The sequence below is a fragment of the Bombyx mori genome, chromosome 9, assembly GCF_030269925.1.
Source record: "Bombyx mori chromosome 9, ASM3026992v2".
Lineage (NCBI taxonomy): Eukaryota > Metazoa > Arthropoda > Insecta > Lepidoptera > Bombycidae > Bombyx > Bombyx mori.
The window spans coordinates 4,358,541-4,380,036 of NC_085115.1; the positions used below are offsets into that span (position 1 = coordinate 4,358,541).

Genomic DNA, 21,496 nt, shown 5'->3' on the forward strand with positions numbered 1-21,496 from the left:
ACACTTATAAAGAATATAGAGAAGAAGTGCCCAATGTTAATATTTTTTTAAATAATGCATAAAAGATACTTTAAATCAATAAAGAAAACATTACACACACTACATACCATGTATTTGACGCACACACGCATGCATATTATTTATTGTCAAACTTTTGTTCTTGACGTCTGTGGTCAAATTGAGAATAGATTAAATATTGTTTGTCTTTAGTAACATTTTTTTATAGTGTAGCCTTGGTGAAATTTGTGATTATAGAATTATAAATTACAATCATAATAGTGTACAAACTTACAATTCCAATTAATTTTAGTCGAATTTCGACTACTGCGGGACCTCTAGTCCAAATAAATATAACAACTCGCCAAAGCCAAGGAACACAGGAAACTATTAACTAACAAAGAAAACAAGTCTACAGCAGTTATTAAACTATCTGTGTTTTCGATCGAATGCCAATTTTACTGGGCAAATCATTAGTTGGACCAGTGTTCTGTATATAATTAGCGTTGGACATCTAGCGATACGGCGCGTAGGTGTGTTTCCGAGTAAATTGTGGGTTTTCTCGCAATTTACGCGACGTTTGTATAGGTCTCGATGTCAGAGTGTTAGTTTTGTAATACGAATGTAACATTGGATTGTGTTTATTTAAATACAAAAAAAGTGAATGTAAAATTTTTGAATGTAATTTTTGTAAAGAACAACTCTTCCCTCAATATATTTACGAGCGATGCTCTAAAGTTTATCTCTGTCGTGTTCTCGCCATAGATTACTAAACTTCATAATTGATATTTAAAATTTCAAAAAAGAAATGATTGTTACCAATGATACTTCATTATTAAAGACATAGATATTAATATACTGTTATATACAAATAAATAAAACATACAATAAAATTAAGGCTTAAGTGGTGTTTCTAGTATTATTCATAAGTATTATTCACAGGTAAGTGAATCGTTTATCATAGTGTATACATCATCACGCAGGCAGCCATTCGTAAAATCCATTCCAAATACCTATGCAGACTGATAAGTGAATATTCTGAAGCAACCCCGTACGCGCAAGAAGACGAAAAAAAAAGAATTTAGTTCGAGTAAATGCCTAGAACTCATCGTCTTGAAATTACAATGCTTTCATTACACTACAATGTAACATTAAAATAATTAAAAAGTAAAATGAACTAAAGAAACAGGTTGAAATTCTACTCTTAGATAATTAAGTGTAACGATCAAACCAAAGCTTTCGTGGATTCTGCAACTGCAAATCCTTAAGATGTTTGGACATGTCATCCGTAACATTAAAACGATTAATGGTTCAAAGAATGGTAGACCGTCAACGTTCATGCAGTCGATAACCCGCAATATGGAGAGACTTTATTAAGTCATCTGCGAAATGTTCTCCTCTTATTGAATGTACACGCACCGCCACAAATAAAGAGAGGTGGAGAAGCCTCGCTAAAGCTGCAACCAACCAATAGCACCATACATAAATAACCACGAACATTACGCCAGGAGTGTACGACTGAGGAGAAAAAGAATTACACATACACCACACAAAAAGGTGTGTACTATGAAGACGATAATCGGAGAACGATATCTTGCATAATTAATAAACAAACAATCGAAGACAAATCGTACACTTGCACCTGGCCTCAAGCTAGGCAGGAGACACTAGTTTGCAGCCAGATTGACCTATCAGCATAGGTGGGAATTAAAAAAAAAACAGTACTTCGAACGGATGGTTTGTTGGTTATCAAATTTTAAGTAACGATAGAGATGTTGATTGTTGAAGATGCTGTGTATCGGTGAATGACGGGTTTAAAATAAAAACATTATTATAGCTGTACCAGCGGAACACACCTAACTAACTACGAAGATTATTGTTTATAGTTTGTTTTTCCTTTCTATAATGGTTGTCCGTGAGAAACGTATTCATATCCAGATTTATCTCATAGAGAAATCTTATGTACACACCTTATCAATCAGTGTAACAACTAGAATTTATTGTACAGCAACTAGATAGAAATAATGAGAACTACTCTTCAATACGCACTCCAGTGGCACACGGTTCTATTGGTATTAAAACTTCCAAGTAATTTCAACGCTACAATTTAAACTATCTTGAATTATCAGCAATGATTCGTAATGTTCGTTGTATAAAAAAACAACAACACAGTTTTTTGGTGGTTTGACTACGAAGTCAGCTGTTTCAGTCAATTTTTTTTTTTTTTTTTTTTTCGTGTAGAGGGCCGAACCTCTTACGAGGTCCCCGCGCAAAAGGGGCGCGCGGGGTATGTGAGACTCAACGATCTGCATGGTGTTGTGAGCAGATCGCAGGCCCAAGGATTTTAGGACCCACCCACTAAACGACTCCCCTGCACTCTTACACCCGACGTCCGATCCCCTCCGAGGTCAGAACCCGGATAAGGTAGGGGGGCTACCACGGTCAACACTACAACCAGACGGCGCGGCTCACCCCAAGGACGCCCAGCCGACGGAGCCTTCGACCCGAATCGGAGGCTCTGAAACGTCGGCCGTCTCGGTACGGCAGCCCGTCGGGCCGCCCAGACGGTGCCGCTGGTGTCCCGGAATACCCCGCTGGACCAGAACCAGCCTGCCGGGTCGGGACGCGATACACCGTCGACCGGTCGCTCTATTCACTCCACGGCAGCGCGCTAGAGTGCTGGTAGCGCGCCGCGCGGCCTCACCCCCTCAGGTCGCCCCTTGACCTTCACCGGGGGGAGGCCGCTACCTACAGAGCTGTTTCAGTCCAAATCTAACATTTATTTATTTCTTTATCATTATTACTAATACTTTTATTGCTTAGTCTAAAGTGTATAGCAGTCTCTGTCACTATGGCAGTCAAGGAAATTCTAATTTTATACATTTTAAAGGATAGTCTAATTATAAAACTGAGTGAGAAGCATAAATAAAAGGCCACTCGTAATGCTTTTTTTTTTGGTCAGGAGGAAATCGCCGGACTTCCGCCCTCCACTGGGGATAGAAGGCGGGGCATGTCGGAGTTGAACAGACTAAAAACCTCCTGTCGATCAACAACCCACGTCCGAACCTCGCATGAGTCAGAACTCATGAAAGGGCAAAGGGGGGAAAGTAAAGTGTTTAGTGCGGAGCACATCTCTCCCATCACCCTCCCCCTCGGAACACCGGACCGGCACTTTGAATGGTAGAATTGTTTGGTGATAGTCAAACGCAATATAACCTCGTCACGCCAAAAACATTTGTTTTAAGCACAAAAATGTTGCACAAATTTAATATCTGTGTGTAGTGTACCTATTTTCACCGCAAAGGCTTCTGTCGCCAATCGAATGTCTGATTTCAATTAAGATTAGACTCTAAACATGCAGCAAAGCTTATCTAACGAATACACCTTTAAGTCTAAATAATTTATGAGTTCCGAACCTTGTTCACTTTTGTCAGATGCGGTTTTTCACCACACATTAGTGCGGAATGCTGCTGATGTGAAGACTTAGAATTAAGCCCTTAGTCTTATCACTAATGTACACACGAATAGGATTAAGCGTTATAAAATATTGGGAGAAAGAATAATCTATGTTATGTGAAAGATGAAAGGCGATTGCAAGCAGCAGAGACGCGAATGTTGCGATGGATGTGTGGTGTAACGAGAATGGATAGAATACGGAATGAATATGTTAGAGGAAGTCTGAAAGTGGCACCTGTGACAGAGAAGTTGAGAAGTGCGCGTTTGGGATGGTTTGGATATGTGATGAGACGAAATGAAAATGAGGTTGGTAAGAGAGTGTTAGCTATGAATGTGGAAGGATATAGAGGAAGAGGTAGACCTAAGAAAAAATGGATGGATTGCGTGAAAGACGATATGGGTAAGAGGGGAGTGAGCGAAGGAGTGGTATATGATAGAAGAGTATGGAAGGAGAAAACATGTTGCGCCGACTCCAGGTATCTGGGATAAGGGCAGGGGAATAATGTGAATTTTGTAACATCAACAACATCGTACTGGAAATTTTTATCAATTCATCGTTCAAGGCTGCCTGTCCACCGGAGCGGAGCGAGACAGCGGAGGGGAGCAACAGAGTAAGGCGGAGCGGAGTTGGGTACTGTGTCTGTCCACCGGAGCAGAGCAAGGCTGCGAAGCGGAGCGAAAAAGTAATGCGGAGCAGAGTTTAGTACCTACGCAACTAGTCATATCACACTACGGGCGCGTCTTACTTGCGCCCGCGCCCGCACTCGTTTCCCTGCTCCTCTGCCTCGCTCCGTTATCCCGCTCCGCGATCCCGCTCCACTTACGGATTTTGTATGAATTTTTAAACTAGTTCGCAACTCCCTGTCCACTAAAGAGGAGCGGAGATTTTGTTCAATCTTATTGGTAAATATTTCTCCGTTTCTCCGCTCCACTGCTACGCTCCGCTCCGGTGGACAGGCAGCCCAATTCGCCTATTTGTTAACATACCTTTGATAATTGTGTTGCTGATTATGAATCAAGGGCTGGGACGGTTGAGCTAGCAACAATTGTTTTTGTTGCTGTTGACGTTGCAACATCTGTTTCCCGAACACGCCGTACCCGAAACCGTAGATCTCATCTTCTTCTTTATCCGTTAGGCAGCTTGATGGCTAAACAAAAAAAAAGTATCTTTCAAATTTCGTCGTCAGCTCCTAAACGATAATTTTAACTCAACCTACTGGTGGTAGGACCTCTTGTGAGTCCTTGCAGGTATCACCACCCCGCCTATTTCCGCCGTGAAGCAGTAATGCGTTTCGGTTTGAAGGGTGGTGCAGCCGTTGTAAATGTAACTATACTGAGACCTTAGAACTTATATCTCAAGGTGGGTGGCGCATTTACGCTGTAGATATCTATGGGCTCCAGTAACCACTTAACACCAGGTGGGCTGTGAGCTCATCCTACCATCTAAGCAATGAAAAAAATAAAAAAACAGTATATTATTTTATGTAATAACGAACTAAATTTTATGCGCTTTTGATTTTGTCGAATCATTACGAAACTAGGAAAGTTATAATAGTTCAGATCTGCTACTGCTATAATAAAACGCTATCGAGCTGATCTAATTAGGTGGGAGGGTGTAACGGAATTCTTGAATAGCCAATAGAGCCATTGAGTTTGGGCTCATGATAATGCCGTTCAATTCAAAGGACAATCAAAGCACACCTCCCAAAGTTAAATCGTAATAAATGTAAATTTAAAACTTCAAAACAATATAGTTACACAGTTATAAAATTTCAATAAAATTTTTGAATGTACTGTAGGTACTATGAACAAACATTACTAACAAATATATCATTTTATCTACTCGATTTTACAACTTGTGTTTGGATATGCCATTTTTATAACGTATTAGCTGACCCGGCAGACTTCGTAATGCCTCAATTGATAAATAAAAGGCCTAAACTTTCGTATAAAATAAACTTAAAACAAACAAAAGGAATCCGTCCGACGGAGGACACATCAAAGGAAAAACAAAATTGAAATTTTTATTTAATTCCAACCATTTTCATATTTATCTACCTTTTAAACCTTCTCTGGACTTCCATAAATAATTCAAGACCAAAATTAGCCAAATCGGTCCAGCCGTTCTCGAGTTTTAGCGAGCCTAATGAACAGTATTTCATTTTTATATATAATTGTTGGAGATTATTTAGGTAGTGAAATAAACTTGTACTGACAGGTAGTTTAGTATATATAAATGTTCAATGCTTATCTCGCAAAAATTACCAGTATATTTATTATATAGCTTGCAGAAAGACCCTAAAGGGGCCGACATAAAGAACAGAGTATCGAATTACCTACAGCAATAAGGTGCAACATCTACTATTTGAACTTTAAAATGTTTTAGTTTCATTAAAATTTCCGTTTATTAATTAAAGTTACTGGTGGTAGGACCTCTTGTGAGTCCGCGCGGGTAGATACCACCACCCCGCCTATTTCTGCCGTGAAGCAGTAATGCGTTTCGGTTTAAAGGGAGGGGCAGCCGTTGTAACTTACTTGAGACCTTAGAACTTATATCTCAAGGTGGGTGGCGCATTTACGTTGTGGATGTCTATGGGCTCCAGTAACCACTTAACACCAGGTGGGCTGTGAGCTCGTCCACCCATCTAGGCAATTAAAAAAAAAGTGCAAAGACACGTAATTATTAATTAATATTAAAGAAACTGACGGCAGTTAGCACAATCCTCACATGACAATCACCTTGTCCGCTGTGACCACGAAAAATACGAAATACGAAAAACGTCGTAAATTTCAAATTGCGAGTCATAAACGCGAATTACACCGTAAAAGTATTCTTTTTTGTCTCAATTACACGGAAATTCGACGAAGATAAACAATAGAATGATTTCGATAGTCATTCTATCACTGAACCGTTGATATATTTCCGGGAATTTTAATAGGAAATGGATATGGAAGTCTATCGGATGTGTTTCACTATTGCCGGAAATTACGAGACGATGGGACGTCAAAAGTATGTAGTTTACCTATTTGCTGTTTTATTTCTTGAGGGCTTGCGTAGATGTCGAAGTTACTAGAATGTGATTTATAATTTTATAGTTAAACTAGCGACCCGCCCTCGCTTCGCTTCGGAAACATTAAAACACACATGAAACCAAAAAAATAAAATAAAATAAAAATTAAAAAAAGTAGCCTATGTTCATCAGGGACAATGTCGGCTTCTAATGGAAAAAGAATTTTTCAAATCGGTCCAGTAGTTTCGGAGCCTATTCGAAACAAACAAACAAACTCTTCTTCAAAATCTTTCCTCTTTATAATATTAGTATAGACAAGTAGTTTTTAAAAGCGTAAAATCGTCATCTATGAGCTACAAAAGAAAACCTTTGTTTTTGAATTCTTTCATTTTTATGTAGGCAAGCTTGTGGTTAGTTAGTGGTCGAAGTTTGCTCATTGACATCAGTAGTGCCAGGCTCACAGTCAAGCCACTGTCTTATTGCTAAAGCTGACTGCAATATTAATATATTTATTTATTATGTTCTTTCTATTTAAAAAAAATATAGGTTTTTTTGCCGTTCATTCGATCTTAACAAAAATTAACTTATATTTTTATTATTAAAATTTTAATTCGAAATAGCTTAAAGATGATTTTTTTCGATTATCTGGCCTCATTTATCACTACATAGTATAAAACAAAGTCGCTTTCTCTATCCCTATATCCCTATGTATGCTTAAATCTTTGAAACTACGCAACGGATTTTGATGCGGTTTTTTTTAATAGATAGTGATTGAAGAGGAAGGTTTATATGTATAACAACATCCATTAAATAGGGGAGAAATCACTAATAAATTACAGTTTCCGAAGCGAAGCGAGGGCGGGTCGTTAGTTACTATTATTTTAAACAATTAAGTTAAAAGAATATCGAAATCAAAATAATTCCGGTCGAAATAATCTCGTATCTGACCTACAGTATACTTGTAGTCCTCTCAATATTCATATTTCAAGTTAATTTACCAGCGAGACCAGATTCGGTCCGGCCCGATTACCCCGGTCGTTCTTATCATATATTCATGAAGCTTAGTCAGTCTGCGAGATCGAGTTTATCAACCCTCCCTCATTTGTACGGTCAATGGAAATTAATATACTTGAATTATAAATGTGTGATCCGTATTTAAAATTTAAAATTCATTTGTATCGTATTAGCTAATTGTTTAATTTATCTTGTGCTTAATCTGGGTCATACATTTTGTCAGCGCATGAATAGTTATCTCAAACGTATAATATCGACGCTTGAAAGGCAAACGTGACTAAGCGACAATAACTGCTTTGTACATAAATAATAGGCAATAACCGTATTCGATGCGCAAAAAAAATTTATTTCTAGGTCTATTACAATAATTTCAATCCTACAGCTAGATTCGTTAAAATAGAAATTTTTTTCAGGTATTTCAACTTTAAATTAGTCTACTGTAAAGTTCACGCATTGTCGCTTAGTCACGTTTGCCTTTCAAGTGTCGATATATAATACTAACTTTAAAAAAAAAAAGTAGATTGTATAAATTATATTAATGTAATATATTATATTAATGTAATCGAAGTCAATGAAATATGCATTAACAAGGACAACCCAAAAACTGTTGGTCATATTTTGATAAGATTTAAATGCGACTATGGGATATGAGAAGCAGCCGGCTTCAAATAAAATAAAAGCTATCAAATTGGTTCACATAGAAATAGTACTGAGGTAACAAACATAAAAAAATATAGTTGAATTAATAGCTTACTTCTTGTTTTTGAAGTTAATTAATTTTTATTTATTGAAATTTCATATAAAATGGTAAAATGAAAAAAAAAATGCTTTATATTTTACAAAAGAAATCTTGGGCCAACACAAAAATCAGTTCGCAATATTCAGAAGCAATCGGCGTAAACGTTTTACGTACCGAATATTTTCCTGGCACGTAAATGGGCTGGGAATGCGACGTGGTCAGATTATTTAGGGCCAAGGAGCCTGGGCTGGCTGAAGGTGGAGTTTGGGGGGTACCAGGGCCCCCCAAGACTCTCATCCTAGGAGACATCTCATCCCATTCGTGCCTGCGAAGTTCTTCGAGATGGTCCAGGACGTCGCCGTAGTGAGTGGAGAATAGGTCTGCGTAACGAGAAGCCAAACCTTCCAAATAGCCTCGATCCCCATCCTAAAAAGAAAAAAAAAAGCATTGTGATATTGTCTGATTATTTTGTCTCTAGGAAATTTTGATGTCGCATACGTTAACTGATCGACTGTTTTATAACAATAAAACGCGCGCAATGTGAGCTTAAAGCCCGTAATGTAAAGCAAAAATAGGAAGAAGGAATTCTTAAAGAATGTACCAACAAAACACGTCGGCGCTAATTGCTCGGCAGTAATTGGCATTGACACGGAAAAAATAACAAAACAAAAAAAGTTATACTGTAATTATGCTGCGTATAGTCCTGTTCGGTTGAAGTGATCCTTTCCTTCCACGTAATTTCCGTTGGCTCTCAAAAAGGGGGAAAATAGACTAAAAAAGGAGGCAATTAAGATCAGCAAGTTAGAATTATGGCCGGATTAAATCGGGGGTATTCGTTGTCGTAATTAGCGTTGCGTGTTTGTTAAAGTCGTTTTACTGAAAATCTTTAGCTATTTTTTGTTTATCAACTTCCTACGTATTATGTGTTATTTAGTCTAGGTGTTATTTATCACTAAAAACTATTCGTTTTGTTGCTATAGTTGCATAAAGGAGAATACGTCCTAAATAATTTTTAGTGTTTATCGGAGTACATAAACGCCTGAACAGAGCGCTGTTGTCATCCTGAGATGGAAATCACAATTATACGGGGTAGACTTTTTGGCGGGAACGCGAGGAGTGAAGTAGTTGTGATTTGTTTTATTTTGTCTATTTAGTGTTTCTTCCGGTTTAAATGTGTAATAACAGTGGTTTATGAACAGTTTAATATCTGTGAAAGTCCACAAATGTGGCAAAATGAAACAAAGCCGCTGGACGTAACTTCTAGGGATCCTCCAAAAAGTCCACTGAAAAAATCTTAGTAAATCACCACCATTTTACTGAGATTACATTTCATCCAATACCATCTCATTTCATTTGATTTCATCCCAGTTGATTAAGGCCTCAAATTAATCATCTTCGTCTTTTTTAATTTCATTTCATCATTTTTAATAAAAATAAGATTAAAAATTAAAATAAGACATGACTTAAAGGTCTTAGTTACCAGGTCATAAAATCCCTTATAAAAAAACACAATTCAAATGATTTTTTTAAGAATATTTCAATTATTCTATGTACATACATATTATGGATTGGTTACTGAAATAAATGGTTTTTATTTAATTGTTGCGGGTTTAGTTTCAATTAAAATACTTAAAATCAATTTGAAGTAACCGATAGTAACACTTTTGAGACGAATTGAAGTAGCGTTTGTAAAACAAAAACTTTATTAAAAACAGAAGAGAAATCCATACGGTAGTTAGTAAGTAAAACAACTTCATAATACGTTTAACGTATAAACAAAACGAATGCAGGCGTTCAACATGAAAATCATCACAGAGATAGTTACAGAAAGATACTGCGGCCAGAAAGTAGACAAGAAAATAAACAAACTGGAAATAATCGCGGTGCAAACGAACTCTTTCATTGAGAGAACCGAAGACGCGATCCGCGCCGCGTAACGCCACGACTACTTTGATAAGCACGCGGTTTACTATCCTATGTCGAAATATTATTGGAGATAATGAAATATATGTACGTACAAGTACTGTATTTTGCTAACCATAAAAATGTCTTTGTAAATGTGTTAACATTAATAACCAAAACCGTATTGTTGAGGAAAAATAATACTTACTATATTTTCTTTACTGATTTCATTTTTAATACTACAATTGTGTAGACAACACACACGGTGTTAAATTAATATTGCACGTAAAGACTTTAATACTATTGAATATACAATTTTGAAAAGGGCACATGTGGCATATTTTGTCAAATACGTTTTTTCATATACATGTAGTTTTGAGGCTTACCTACACCCATTTTATAATAAGTCCAGTAATTTTTAATTGCTAATTAGCACTAAAATATATCTCAAAATATTTTAAATTTTACACTGCTTTAGAAAATAAACAGTCTTTTTTTCATTTCCTGAACATTTAACGTTTTCAGAGATGTGCCCTTTTCGAAATTGCATATTCTATTGTAAAAATGGGTAGGATTTCGGTATCTACCCATTAAGTCTCACACCGATTACTACGTAAGAATGCAGCCCCAATTTTTTAAATGATATTATTATTACTAAAATCATATTCACTTAGATAGACTTTTGCCCGACTGGGGTTTGGATCTCACTCATAATCCATACTATCACATAGTTCACTTCATTAAATCAAGAACGATTTTTTACAAACCTTTTTACTGTGTTATTACATTGTTTGTAAACGTTATTAAAAGGTTAATCAATTTGATAGCTTAAAAAGATTCAGCGAACGAGAATCGAAGCAACATCAGCGGAGTACCACACTTAGAATTCAACCGGCGGTCGCGCGTCGAGTCAAAGATGGTAGAGGGTTTATTTCCATTTTTAAATGAGAGCGGCTGAGAGCTTTGTCGGCTACGAGTTGTGCTCTGGGTTTTAAGTGGATTAAATCGCTCTACGCTCGTAAAACCGACAAGTGCTTCAGCCAAGAATTAAAGTAACCGTTCGACTTTTGCATGAGAAATTGCTAGTGGGGCATTGCTCTGTAGTCCGGCCGATTTGACGCCGCAATGTGCTCTATCTATTTTCTTCATTAGTTTAATCAGCTTTCAGACGAAAGTAGCTGCCGTGCGAATGCATTAAGGCGGAATCCATTGGCGTTATCTGTTGTTGCATTACAAAAGTTCTAGAATTTAGATTTGAAAACGGCGACAGTACGTTCTTGTGAAATTTGAGAAAAAACTGAACTCGAAGGAACTCTATAAGACGATAAATAGCTCGCGATTCTTCAACAGATGGCGAAGTATTGCCCTTGAATTTAAATGGTACATTAAGACTACGTTCGGTCGCTTAGAGCATTGGAACGAGTTCATTGAATGGTTTGCCAACGGCGGACGGAATGTTTACGAAAAACGACCAATTTGAAAGACAGGTAATAGAAACAAAACAATGGAATCTTGGACGTTCGTAGCTCTCATTTTAGATTGAATCTAAAATAGTGTGTACGGTATTCGAGTGTTTTGTGTGCTACTCAAATGTCATCTATTTTATGCTATAATCACATTAATAATATTATATATACGAAAGTTTTTTAAATTATAAGATACGTATATAGTATGTAGGAAAACATATGTTTGAAAAGTTTTGTAAATTATCGCTTCATGATATTAAGAATTAAATAGATATTTCACTGAACAATCTATATATTAATACGTGAAGCAAAAACTTTGTACCCCTTTTTACGAAAATTGCGCGGACGGAGGAGTATGAAATTTCCCACACTTATAGACAATACAGAGACGGAGTGCACAACGCTAATATTTTTTTAAAATAATGCATAAAAGATACATTAAATAGATAAAGAAAACATTACACACACTACGTACCATGTATTTGACGCACACACGCATGCATACAATTTATTTTCAAGCTTTTGTTCTTGACGTCTGTTGTCAAATTGAGAATAGATTAAATATTATTTGTCTTTGTTAATATTTTTTATAGTGTAGTCTTGGCGAAATTTGTGATTACAGAAGTACAAAATACAATCATAATAGTGTACAAACTTACAATTCCAATTAATTATAGTCGAATTTCGACTACTACGGGACCTCTAGTAAGAATAAATACAGTATATTATTATATACTATATGCTACGTGCTCACGTCACTCTTGTCCAAAGTAAAAGGTTCCTACTCCGGCAGACATCTTGATGTGCATTTACTCAATTCATCATCATTTACGTACATTTTCTCAGATCAATTTTTAATGCTTACTCCGTCTCTTTCTAAAAATATTACAGTCTCATTTCGAAAGTAGTTTAAATTTATCAAAACGAAGTTATCTTCTACGTGAACTGAATACAGATTAAATTTAGAATGAATTGCAAAACTTTAGCGTTTATTTTGGTCTCCAGCAAATCGGTTCAGCTTTTCCACTTAAATGTAGATAGTTTGTCAGACTACAAACAATAGACAGCTCTGATTCGAATACACGACAACATATTATTGTTTGTTTTATTTTTAATTTTCGTAATATAAATCAAGCTTATTTAATTAAGGATTGTTAGATACAAGCTTGCGGCCCATCTAGTGCAATATTATCACCACCGCATGCTGTAGGCATTGGCATTATAAGTTGTGTAATTAATAAGAGAATTTTATACGTGAGTACCTATTATGCTCGAGAGATTTCACTGTACTTAAGACAGAGTTGAATGAAGTTTGGAAAGGTATTGGGAAGACGGTGATAAATATGGTAATAAGGTACTTCCTGCACAAATCTAAATATACATATTAACGAAACATTTTATCGAAAAGGTATAGTCTGCTTGCTGTACAGTGGGTACAGCGGCAAGAACAAGCGCTAAAAGCTCCAAGATACAAATCTGGAATCGAGCCTAGGTCTCGGGATATAATAATATTCAAGAATTCTAACCACTTGACTTCGGTACCAATAATCTACCTAATAATTATACAGGAAGCAGTCTGCATTACCTACCTGCTGGTCTGATCTGGTAAAGACGCTCACCGACCTGCCAATAACCGAGGCTATAAAGACCGCCGAGGACAGGAAGACGTGGGGAAGCATTGTGCATCGAGTGGTCCACATTTCAAATTAGACACGACCTTCAGCAATGAAAAGACCGACTCAGAAGAAGTCGTGCACTCAGATTACGCTGAAGCTTATAAATTTTTTAAATAAATTTTAAATTTTGTTCTTGTATCATTTTATCACCGTTGTGATATCCGTGAGCTGGGTTAGTTTTTTTTGTTTATGAATGAAGAATTACTTGTGGCTTGGAGGCCTTTCCAGTTTCACAAGGAAAGGTGGGCGAGCACGGACTCAGCCAGGAGGGGTGGGATTTGTTTTGAACTCCCATTGCAGCTGATACTATATTAGTTTTTTTTGACTGGTGGTAAGACCTCTTGTGAGTCCGCGTGGGTAGGTACCACACCCCTGCCTGTTTCGATTTGAAGGGTGGGGCAGCCGTTGTAACTATACTGAGATCTTAGAACTTATATCTCAAGGTGGGTGGCATATTTACGTCGTAGATGTCTATGGGCTCCAGTAACCCCTTCACACCAGGTAGGCTGTGTGTTCGTCCACCCATGTAAGCCATAAAAAAATTTAGTAAAACTCACAATACATTTTCAATACATTCCGTATTTTGCTATTTCTTATTTCCCTATTTTGTGTGGCTTTTTAAACGGCTTCAGATCACGGTTCATGTGGTTAGTGCGGTTATCCGAAGTCTTTCACAGTGTTTTTACTGAAGGGGTTGACCCCTTTCATTACAAATTTTACGAATATTCAAACCTTTCACGGAAAATTTTTGGTGTTTTTGAAAATGTTGTCTGAACATAAGTCTAAAGCTTGTAATGTGAAATTACATGCACATAAAATGAATATTATTTTAAGAATGTAACAGCTACCCGAAGTGAAAAGTAGCAAAGCGTATCATACAGCATTTGTTAAGTACAAAATACATATAATGAGTTCTCTAGGAACGGGTTTAATCGGTAATTTATGCTCATCAAGCAGACAGACGCGGACAGGCTCGGAGTCACCATTAAGGGTCTGTCATAAAACTGGTCCCTAGTTGCGCGGAGGTAAGTAGAGGCTGAATTAATTCAATTAAATTTCATTAAAATTTAAGTATATTTAACTAAGCTATACACTATTGATGTTGATAGCTTTTGCTTCAAAGTTATGGTTTTAATTAACCTAATAGGTATCATCCTATTAGGCGATAACTTGATACCGAGTCTATGGACAGGGGATATCTTTAAGTCCATGGGAGTCGCATATTTGACGGGGAGTGCTCTGAGGAATCCTTCGTCATTATAATATCATGGTGAAAACACCACCGCATGATTCAGTTACGGAACAAAATTTAATATCTCTTTAATTTGACTAAATGCCGCAGAGACTAAAGTTGACTTGATTTCAAATGACGTACTCATTTTCAGCATTGACAGTATCAAATATTATGAGTATATATTATATTATTACAGTATCAAATATTATCAGTATATATTATCAGTAGTATTGACAGTATCATGTTCAGTATCAAAAAATCATCAGAAAACAGCATCATATGTACCTAATCGTGTGACTACGTTAACTTAGCCCATTTCAATAGTAAACCAAAAGACTTTCTGGCTCCATAGACATCCTTGGGCCCGCGGTCCGATCCTAATATCTGCGGACTTTCAAGGCCCACATACCTCGCGTGCCTCTAGGTGGGGAAACCTCATGAACGAGGTTCGGACACGTGTCCCAAAAAAAAGGTCATTTTGGCGTTACATTAACAATGGCATGGGTAGGCTTTTCTACTAAATCAAATCCTGACTAAAATAATATACTATAATAATAACATATTTTGACAGTCACCTACCTTCCGGTGAAATGTCATTTCAGACCAAGGCATTGTGTAAGAGACGTATGTCCCGCGACTGTGCCGCCATTATTTCTATTGTGGCAGTTCAACGAACCAAAGGTCTATCTTACACTAATTTGATTTGTACATGACGCAGTGTCATGTGACAGAAATTCATGTGGACATGACTCTAATCATTACGGTTGGATTATATTAAATCTTGTCACGTTTTCAGTTCTTACAACTTTACGTTTATCACCGGAATCTAAAAGTGACAAATTTTGTTTGCCGAGAATGAAATGGTTGTACAGGGATATTTAAAAAGTGAATTGATTAAGCCAATGAAAAGAATATCAAGGTTTTAAGGGACACACAATGAGTGTCTAATAAAAAGAAACATTCTTTCTCACCTGACGACCAGAAAATTGTCATGTGCTAGTCGAGTTCACAGTAAAGACCTACAGGGTTTTTATTCTTCGGGATGCGAATATTGCGCAAGCAAATAATGTTAATGAATTTGAGAGTGGATTGGTTGGTCACTACATCTAATATAAATATAAAATATATAAATAATGAGATGGTAAAAATAGGAAATCTATAACATTGACTCATTTATCGGTTAGTATTAGATTTAAAGAATCAACATTGATTTACTAGCCATCACTGTTCTCGTAAGAAAAATTAGATAAGTTTCGTAAGTTATATTAAAAATCTCAATCAAAACTTAATTGAGCAGAGCGTCGAAGGTAGGATTAGTAGTTTAGATCAGTAATTAAATTAAAATTAACAATTTGCAGTTACGTTAAAATAAAAAGGTGATCCAAACGATAGAATAATTTAGCGTCGCACTCTATAATTAAGATCAATGTTAACGAAATGAAGCTGTAAAACTGTATATTTGAGAGATCGACAAATTAATTGCTTAATTTAATGATAATTGTACCCTACTGGCTCTACAATTTAACGTTTTCTTTAAGTCAAGTTTATTTTTTTATGAACATTTAATCTATATATATATAAAAATGAATTGCTGTTCGTTAGTCTCGCTAAAACTCGAGAACGGCTGGACCGATTTGGCTAATTTTGGTCTTAAAGAATTTGTGAAAGTCCAAAGAAGGTTTAAAAGGTAGATAAATATGAAAATTCCTGGATTTATTTTTGTTTTTCCTTTGATGTGTCCCCCGTCGGTATTTTATTTATCGATTGAGGCACTACGAAGTCTGCCGGGTCAGCTAGTGAGCAATATAATTGTATGCAACATACGCGCGGTATATGTACTATTCATAGATTAATATCTCGTACAATATATTGACATAAATTTAATGTAATATTTGTCACTTCCAGAATAAATACGAGTTTCATAGCACCTCAAACACGTAAATTCAACAAGTCGCTTAAGATGTTTGCTCTGGAAAAATATAACATTCCTTCTTCAGCTGAAAATGTAGTCACAATATTTTCAGTGCCGAAAACTTGAATAATCTATTCATTTTCACACTGATTATTTATAAATATATTTTTGTTTGTTATAAATTCTGGTAAAAGGTGTTTGTAGTAGATAAGGAACTACGAAACATATTTGTAACTACAAGTGCAACTATAATTTATAATTTTTAATCTTATAATTTACTTTTCAAACAGAAACTTATCTGTTATATTATGTATTAGTGTTTTTATTATTTTATTATTATTATTATTATTATTATTGTTATTTTGTATTGTATCAATAAGTAAATTGATTGGATTGTACTCTTCTACCCATTTATGTAAAGCTCTCCCTCTTTAAGAACGGTTAACGGGTAGGCAACTCAATTGTTGAGTTAAGCTCGTCATTTTATAACTTTTCGCAATTATTGTATTGTATTAACTGTGTGTACAATAAAGAGTAAAGAAGAACATAATATGTTGCTTTGCGGAAGGAATAATCATGACGACGACGAATACGATAAAAACATCCTACCGTAAAAACATCTAAAACCAAAATCAAATGTGAAAACATTTATGACTAAAACAAAAGACGATAAACTTCGCAGAATGAATCTATTCTTGCCCGCATCTCTAGACAATACTATTCCAATTCAACAGATCCATTTATCTCGGGAGGAAGAATTCCTCGCCATTACATTCAGTAGCCTTTACCGCCGATACTATTAAGAGATCACGAATCTAAAATAGCATTGCACGGTAAATACGCGAACAAAACGAATAAACAGAGACAATAGCTAATGCGAGTGAATTTAACTTGCGTCAGGAACTTGGAATCTGGACGCTGTTCAATTCAGTGGTGAATCAAATTGTTGTATCGTTGTTTTTATTTTCTTTTTTTATTAACTTAAAATAAATATTGACACTCTACAAAGTCATTTTCATTAAGAAAATTTTTGCTCTCGACTTTATAATTTATTTAAAAAGTAATCTAATACTTAAAGAAGATATGAAATAGTAGCATTAATATCAGCGTTTATGAATATTCGTATAATGTGTCCGCTTCTTAATATTTTCGTTGAGGTTGAGGTTGCGAGTTACTTGTGAGTTGGGAGTTTTGCCACAGTAAATAATTTGTTGGAACACATTTTCGTATTATATAAAGATATATGTATAAAACATGATTTGCTAATTTAAAAGAAATTAGACTCTGGCCTAAATGTTAGAAATCATCGAAAGTATGATATATTTTAAATAAAATACGGCACATTGAAGAACTACCCTTGGTTGACAGGTTTTTGTTCTTTTTCTACCTATGCTGATAACCTTGAGAGGCTATATCAGCTTCGCCCTAACGAGTAGGGTAGCTCACGGGGCTCAAACCAGATTGTTGCTAATACTGGCCCTAGCAAGAGCAGTGCTTCGCAGAATCTACCACCGGATCGGAAACGCGATCCACTGAGAAGATCCGGCGAGAAACTCAATGGGATTATTTTTTATTATGCACTGCTTTACAGGTTTTTAAAATCATTGTCTGTAGGTTAATTCGCTTGTCGAGCCCTTCGTCGCAAGCGACGGGTTCGACGAGGACGGTGACCGGTGCTTGTGGTACCTAAAAGCACCGTTAATGGATCGGGAGGATCCGTAATGACGTGCTTTGGGCGACGTCGACTATTTACCATTTGGTCTACAGGATCGGGTATGTAGTTTCCAGCTGCCACGACAACAGGATTTTCATGTCGTGCCGCCTTCTCAAAGTGGCGCAATGATGCCGACTGTAGATACTTACTGACTGAATCAAGCTACAGGTCATCGTGGATATCCACGTTCCGTTGACTGACTGGTAGAGAATGTCTCAGGCATTATGTCCGCCATTGTGCTTTTGTGCATGAAGTTGAATAAATAATTAAATAAATATTATATAAAACAAATATGTATATACTAAAATAAATAGCTATTGAATGAGTTTTACTAGGAATTCAACTTACTGCGATTCCCCCCGAAGAAGTCGACACATCAGGATTTACAACATACATTTAACGTTGTGTTTAAAATGCGGCTGTTTATTCCAGCTTCAATAAAAACTTTTGGTAAATAAACAATCAATCACGGAATCCCGGTGGTTTCCATGAATACGAGACAATTTAGTGCTTGCTTGCACTAACAAAATTTATGTCTGACACTACGTCCCAATTGCATCCGACTTTTAACTGATTTTGAGGAAGAAACATTTTATCGTATCAAACAAATATCTTATCGAATCGAAAATTCATTCGCTATCTGACGACGAAGAAGTCGGGATACATCTAAAGACATTTAAGGGACTACAAGAATAATAGCAACAATATTTCTGGACGAAGTACAGAGTAGATATAGCTATCCAATAGCTAAGCCAATAGATACCCGAGGGAAATAAAAGGAAACTGCTAAACTCTAAACCTCCGATACACGCAACTATAAATGAGATGATATAGAAAATATCGTTAAACAACAAATACTAAAACAACAGCCCAGGGAATACATCAAAATCGTAAAAATTTAATACCGAACAAATGTTGGACAGACAATTTAAATGGTATTATCCATATAAAATCGCTTGAAGGAGCACTTTCAGAGAAGGAAATGTGAAGTATACGAGAAATGTATTGGACAGATATTGAGTTTTGATGTCTCTTCATGATGCGTGTCTAGAGTGTTTTCAAGATAATAAAATAGATATAATACAAGCGTATCGTGTACTATTACAAGTTATAAGTTCACAGTTTTGGATTCAAAGAATCGTGATACATTATTAAAATTCGGAGCACATTAAATTTCAAAGTAATAAATCGAGAAATATAACAATACATACATGCATACATATGATCTAGACGTTTTACGTTAAAATCTCAAGTTACTGGTTAATGGTAGGCAGCGGTTTGCTGACGTCCATGAGCGGCAGTGACCACTTACCATCAGATGGGCCGTATGCTCGTCTGCCTACAAAGGCAATAATTTTTTTTATCATATTTTTCAGTCAATAATTGCAATTTTTTTTAACTTCACTGACTAAACTTAATTCAATTGAATAATATAGTATGAGAATGATGTATTGTTTCCTGGATCATCGAAGCCCAGACATAAAGCACGGTACATTTGAATAAGACGTGGGTGCCCAGGCGCGACCTGTGATAAAATCGTACCGCAATGTAATAATAGCTTGGCGATACAGAAATGCAAGTTATGAGTCACGGAGAAATTGACAAATACCCTACTACATTAATACACAAAGATAAATGTCATTATAATAACTGTTCCGAAAACAATATTACTTCTGAGAAAAATATCACGATAACAGTAATCTAACCGCTCAAAGAATTTCATAATTGGATATTCATTACGTAAAATGACGCTTCCATTAGGTTTCTTTATCTACCGGCATGACTTTAAATGCAATTTATCTTGAACTTTATGGCTCAAGGTATAGGTTCGAGCGGAATAATGCTGTTTTTTTTATTGCTAACATGAGTGGACGAGCTCACAGCCCACCTGGTGTTGAGTGGTTACTGGAGCCCATAGACATCTACAACGTAAATGCGCCACCCACCTTGTGATATAAGTTCTTAGGTCTCAAGTATAGTTACAACGGCTGCTTCACCCTTCAAACCGAAACGCATTACTGCTTCACGGCAGAAATAGGCAGGGTGGTGGTACCTACCCGCACGGGCTCTCAAGAGGTCCTACCACTAGTAATAGTGTTTATTTGATAAAGAGTACATTTTGCAAAGACATTATTACAATGGTAGCTTTATCGAAATCATTGGCTTATACTTGTAGTCATAAACCACGAAATGCATCGACAAAGCATTTGGTTTTGCACGTGGGTGAGTTCTGACAGCCGTGTGCTGCTACAACTATACCCTTTCTCAACCAGTAAAACTATAACTGCTTCTCATACGTTTTCATTCAAAACCAAATCTGCCAAAAGCGAAATTAAATTCGAAAAACAAAGTACCTCACAAAGTCGATGAGATTGATTACGTTAATCCAGAAACATACAAATTAGAATAACTTTATTTCTCATTAGATACAAACTAAATTTCTTCAATCGCGGCCCTTAATATAATTCTAAATCAGTCCAAGCATGCAGCCACCTAAATCAAACGAAAGATAGAAATCGACGGGGCAATATTTCATGCACGTACCAAAATAAAAGGACAAATATTCTAAATTTAAAACGTCCAATCTGTCAACGGTCGAGCGAGCGTGTTGTGCGACGACGAATGGTTGCAAACGATACCTACATCTGTTTTCTATTTTCAGATTTGTCAGTGTTGAGACCACTGTCGGCACCGGAACTGGAAAGACAACTCTTTTTAAAAGACAAGAAGTTGACGACGAAAGGAAATCGCGCAATCGACACGATCAAACTTTCGTCAGGAATTCGAGATATTTGTGATTGGATTTCGAAATGTTTTCGTCGATCCGTAGCGATTGTTCGGAGCGAGCAGATTCCCGCCTCCGTCGCTTATCGCAAAGCTTTGTACTCAACGCATTAAGCTAATTTGAATGGTGAAGGGCCCGCTCAAAAAGCCGTTGTTCGAATTCTTCTCTTTGGGCAAGCGGCTGCCGGCTTGATTGTGGGAGCCGACGTTGCATGGATTGCATTCTGTTCATCGCACAAGAAGACAGGGAACATTGATGGCGGCTTTTTCATTTAGACGATTGTGCGCACTGGGAGCTCTGAATTTGCGTTGTTTTAATACGCTCATTACTTTCGCTTATTTTATTAAAGAGCTGTAAGCAGATTATTACTTACTAGCTTTTGCCCACGCTCCGTCCGCGTGGAATAGTTACTTTGGCATAACGCTAAATTTTACCTCCACTTCATTTACGTAGAAAGTGAAAATATTTTTGAATTATAGATTGTTAAGGAGCTATTTAAACCCCTATTTTGAAACATTCGTTATTGGTGCTCCACTTGTATTGGATTTATCGTGATGTTATATAGCCTATAGCCTTCCCCAAAAAATGGG

General features: G+C 36.5%; 1 protein-coding gene and 1 long non-coding RNA gene across 24 annotated transcripts in view; one reads left to right on the forward strand and one right to left on the reverse strand.

The window, feature by feature from the left end:
- LOC101747205 (uncharacterized) overlaps positions 1 to 21,496 on the reverse strand; it is a 143,647-nt gene that overhangs the window by 22,649 nt on the left and 99,502 nt on the right. For all 23 annotated transcript variants that reach the window (XM_038012760.2, XM_062670023.1, XM_062670019.1 and 20 more), the window contains exons 2-3: positions 8,392 to 8,643; positions 4,441 to 4,601 (exon numbers count right to left, since the gene is read on the reverse strand). In XM_038012760.2, the coding sequence (XP_037868688.1) occupies positions 4,441 to 4,601; positions 8,392 to 8,643 (413 nt within the window). The remainder of the gene's footprint in view (positions 1 to 4,440; positions 4,602 to 8,391; positions 8,644 to 21,496) is intronic.
- On the forward strand, positions 15,271 to 17,415 carry LOC134199428 (uncharacterized). The gene is made up of 2 exons (XR_009973919.1): positions 15,271 to 15,674; positions 16,401 to 17,415. It is a non-coding gene; the product is annotated as an uncharacterized LOC134199428 (long non-coding RNA).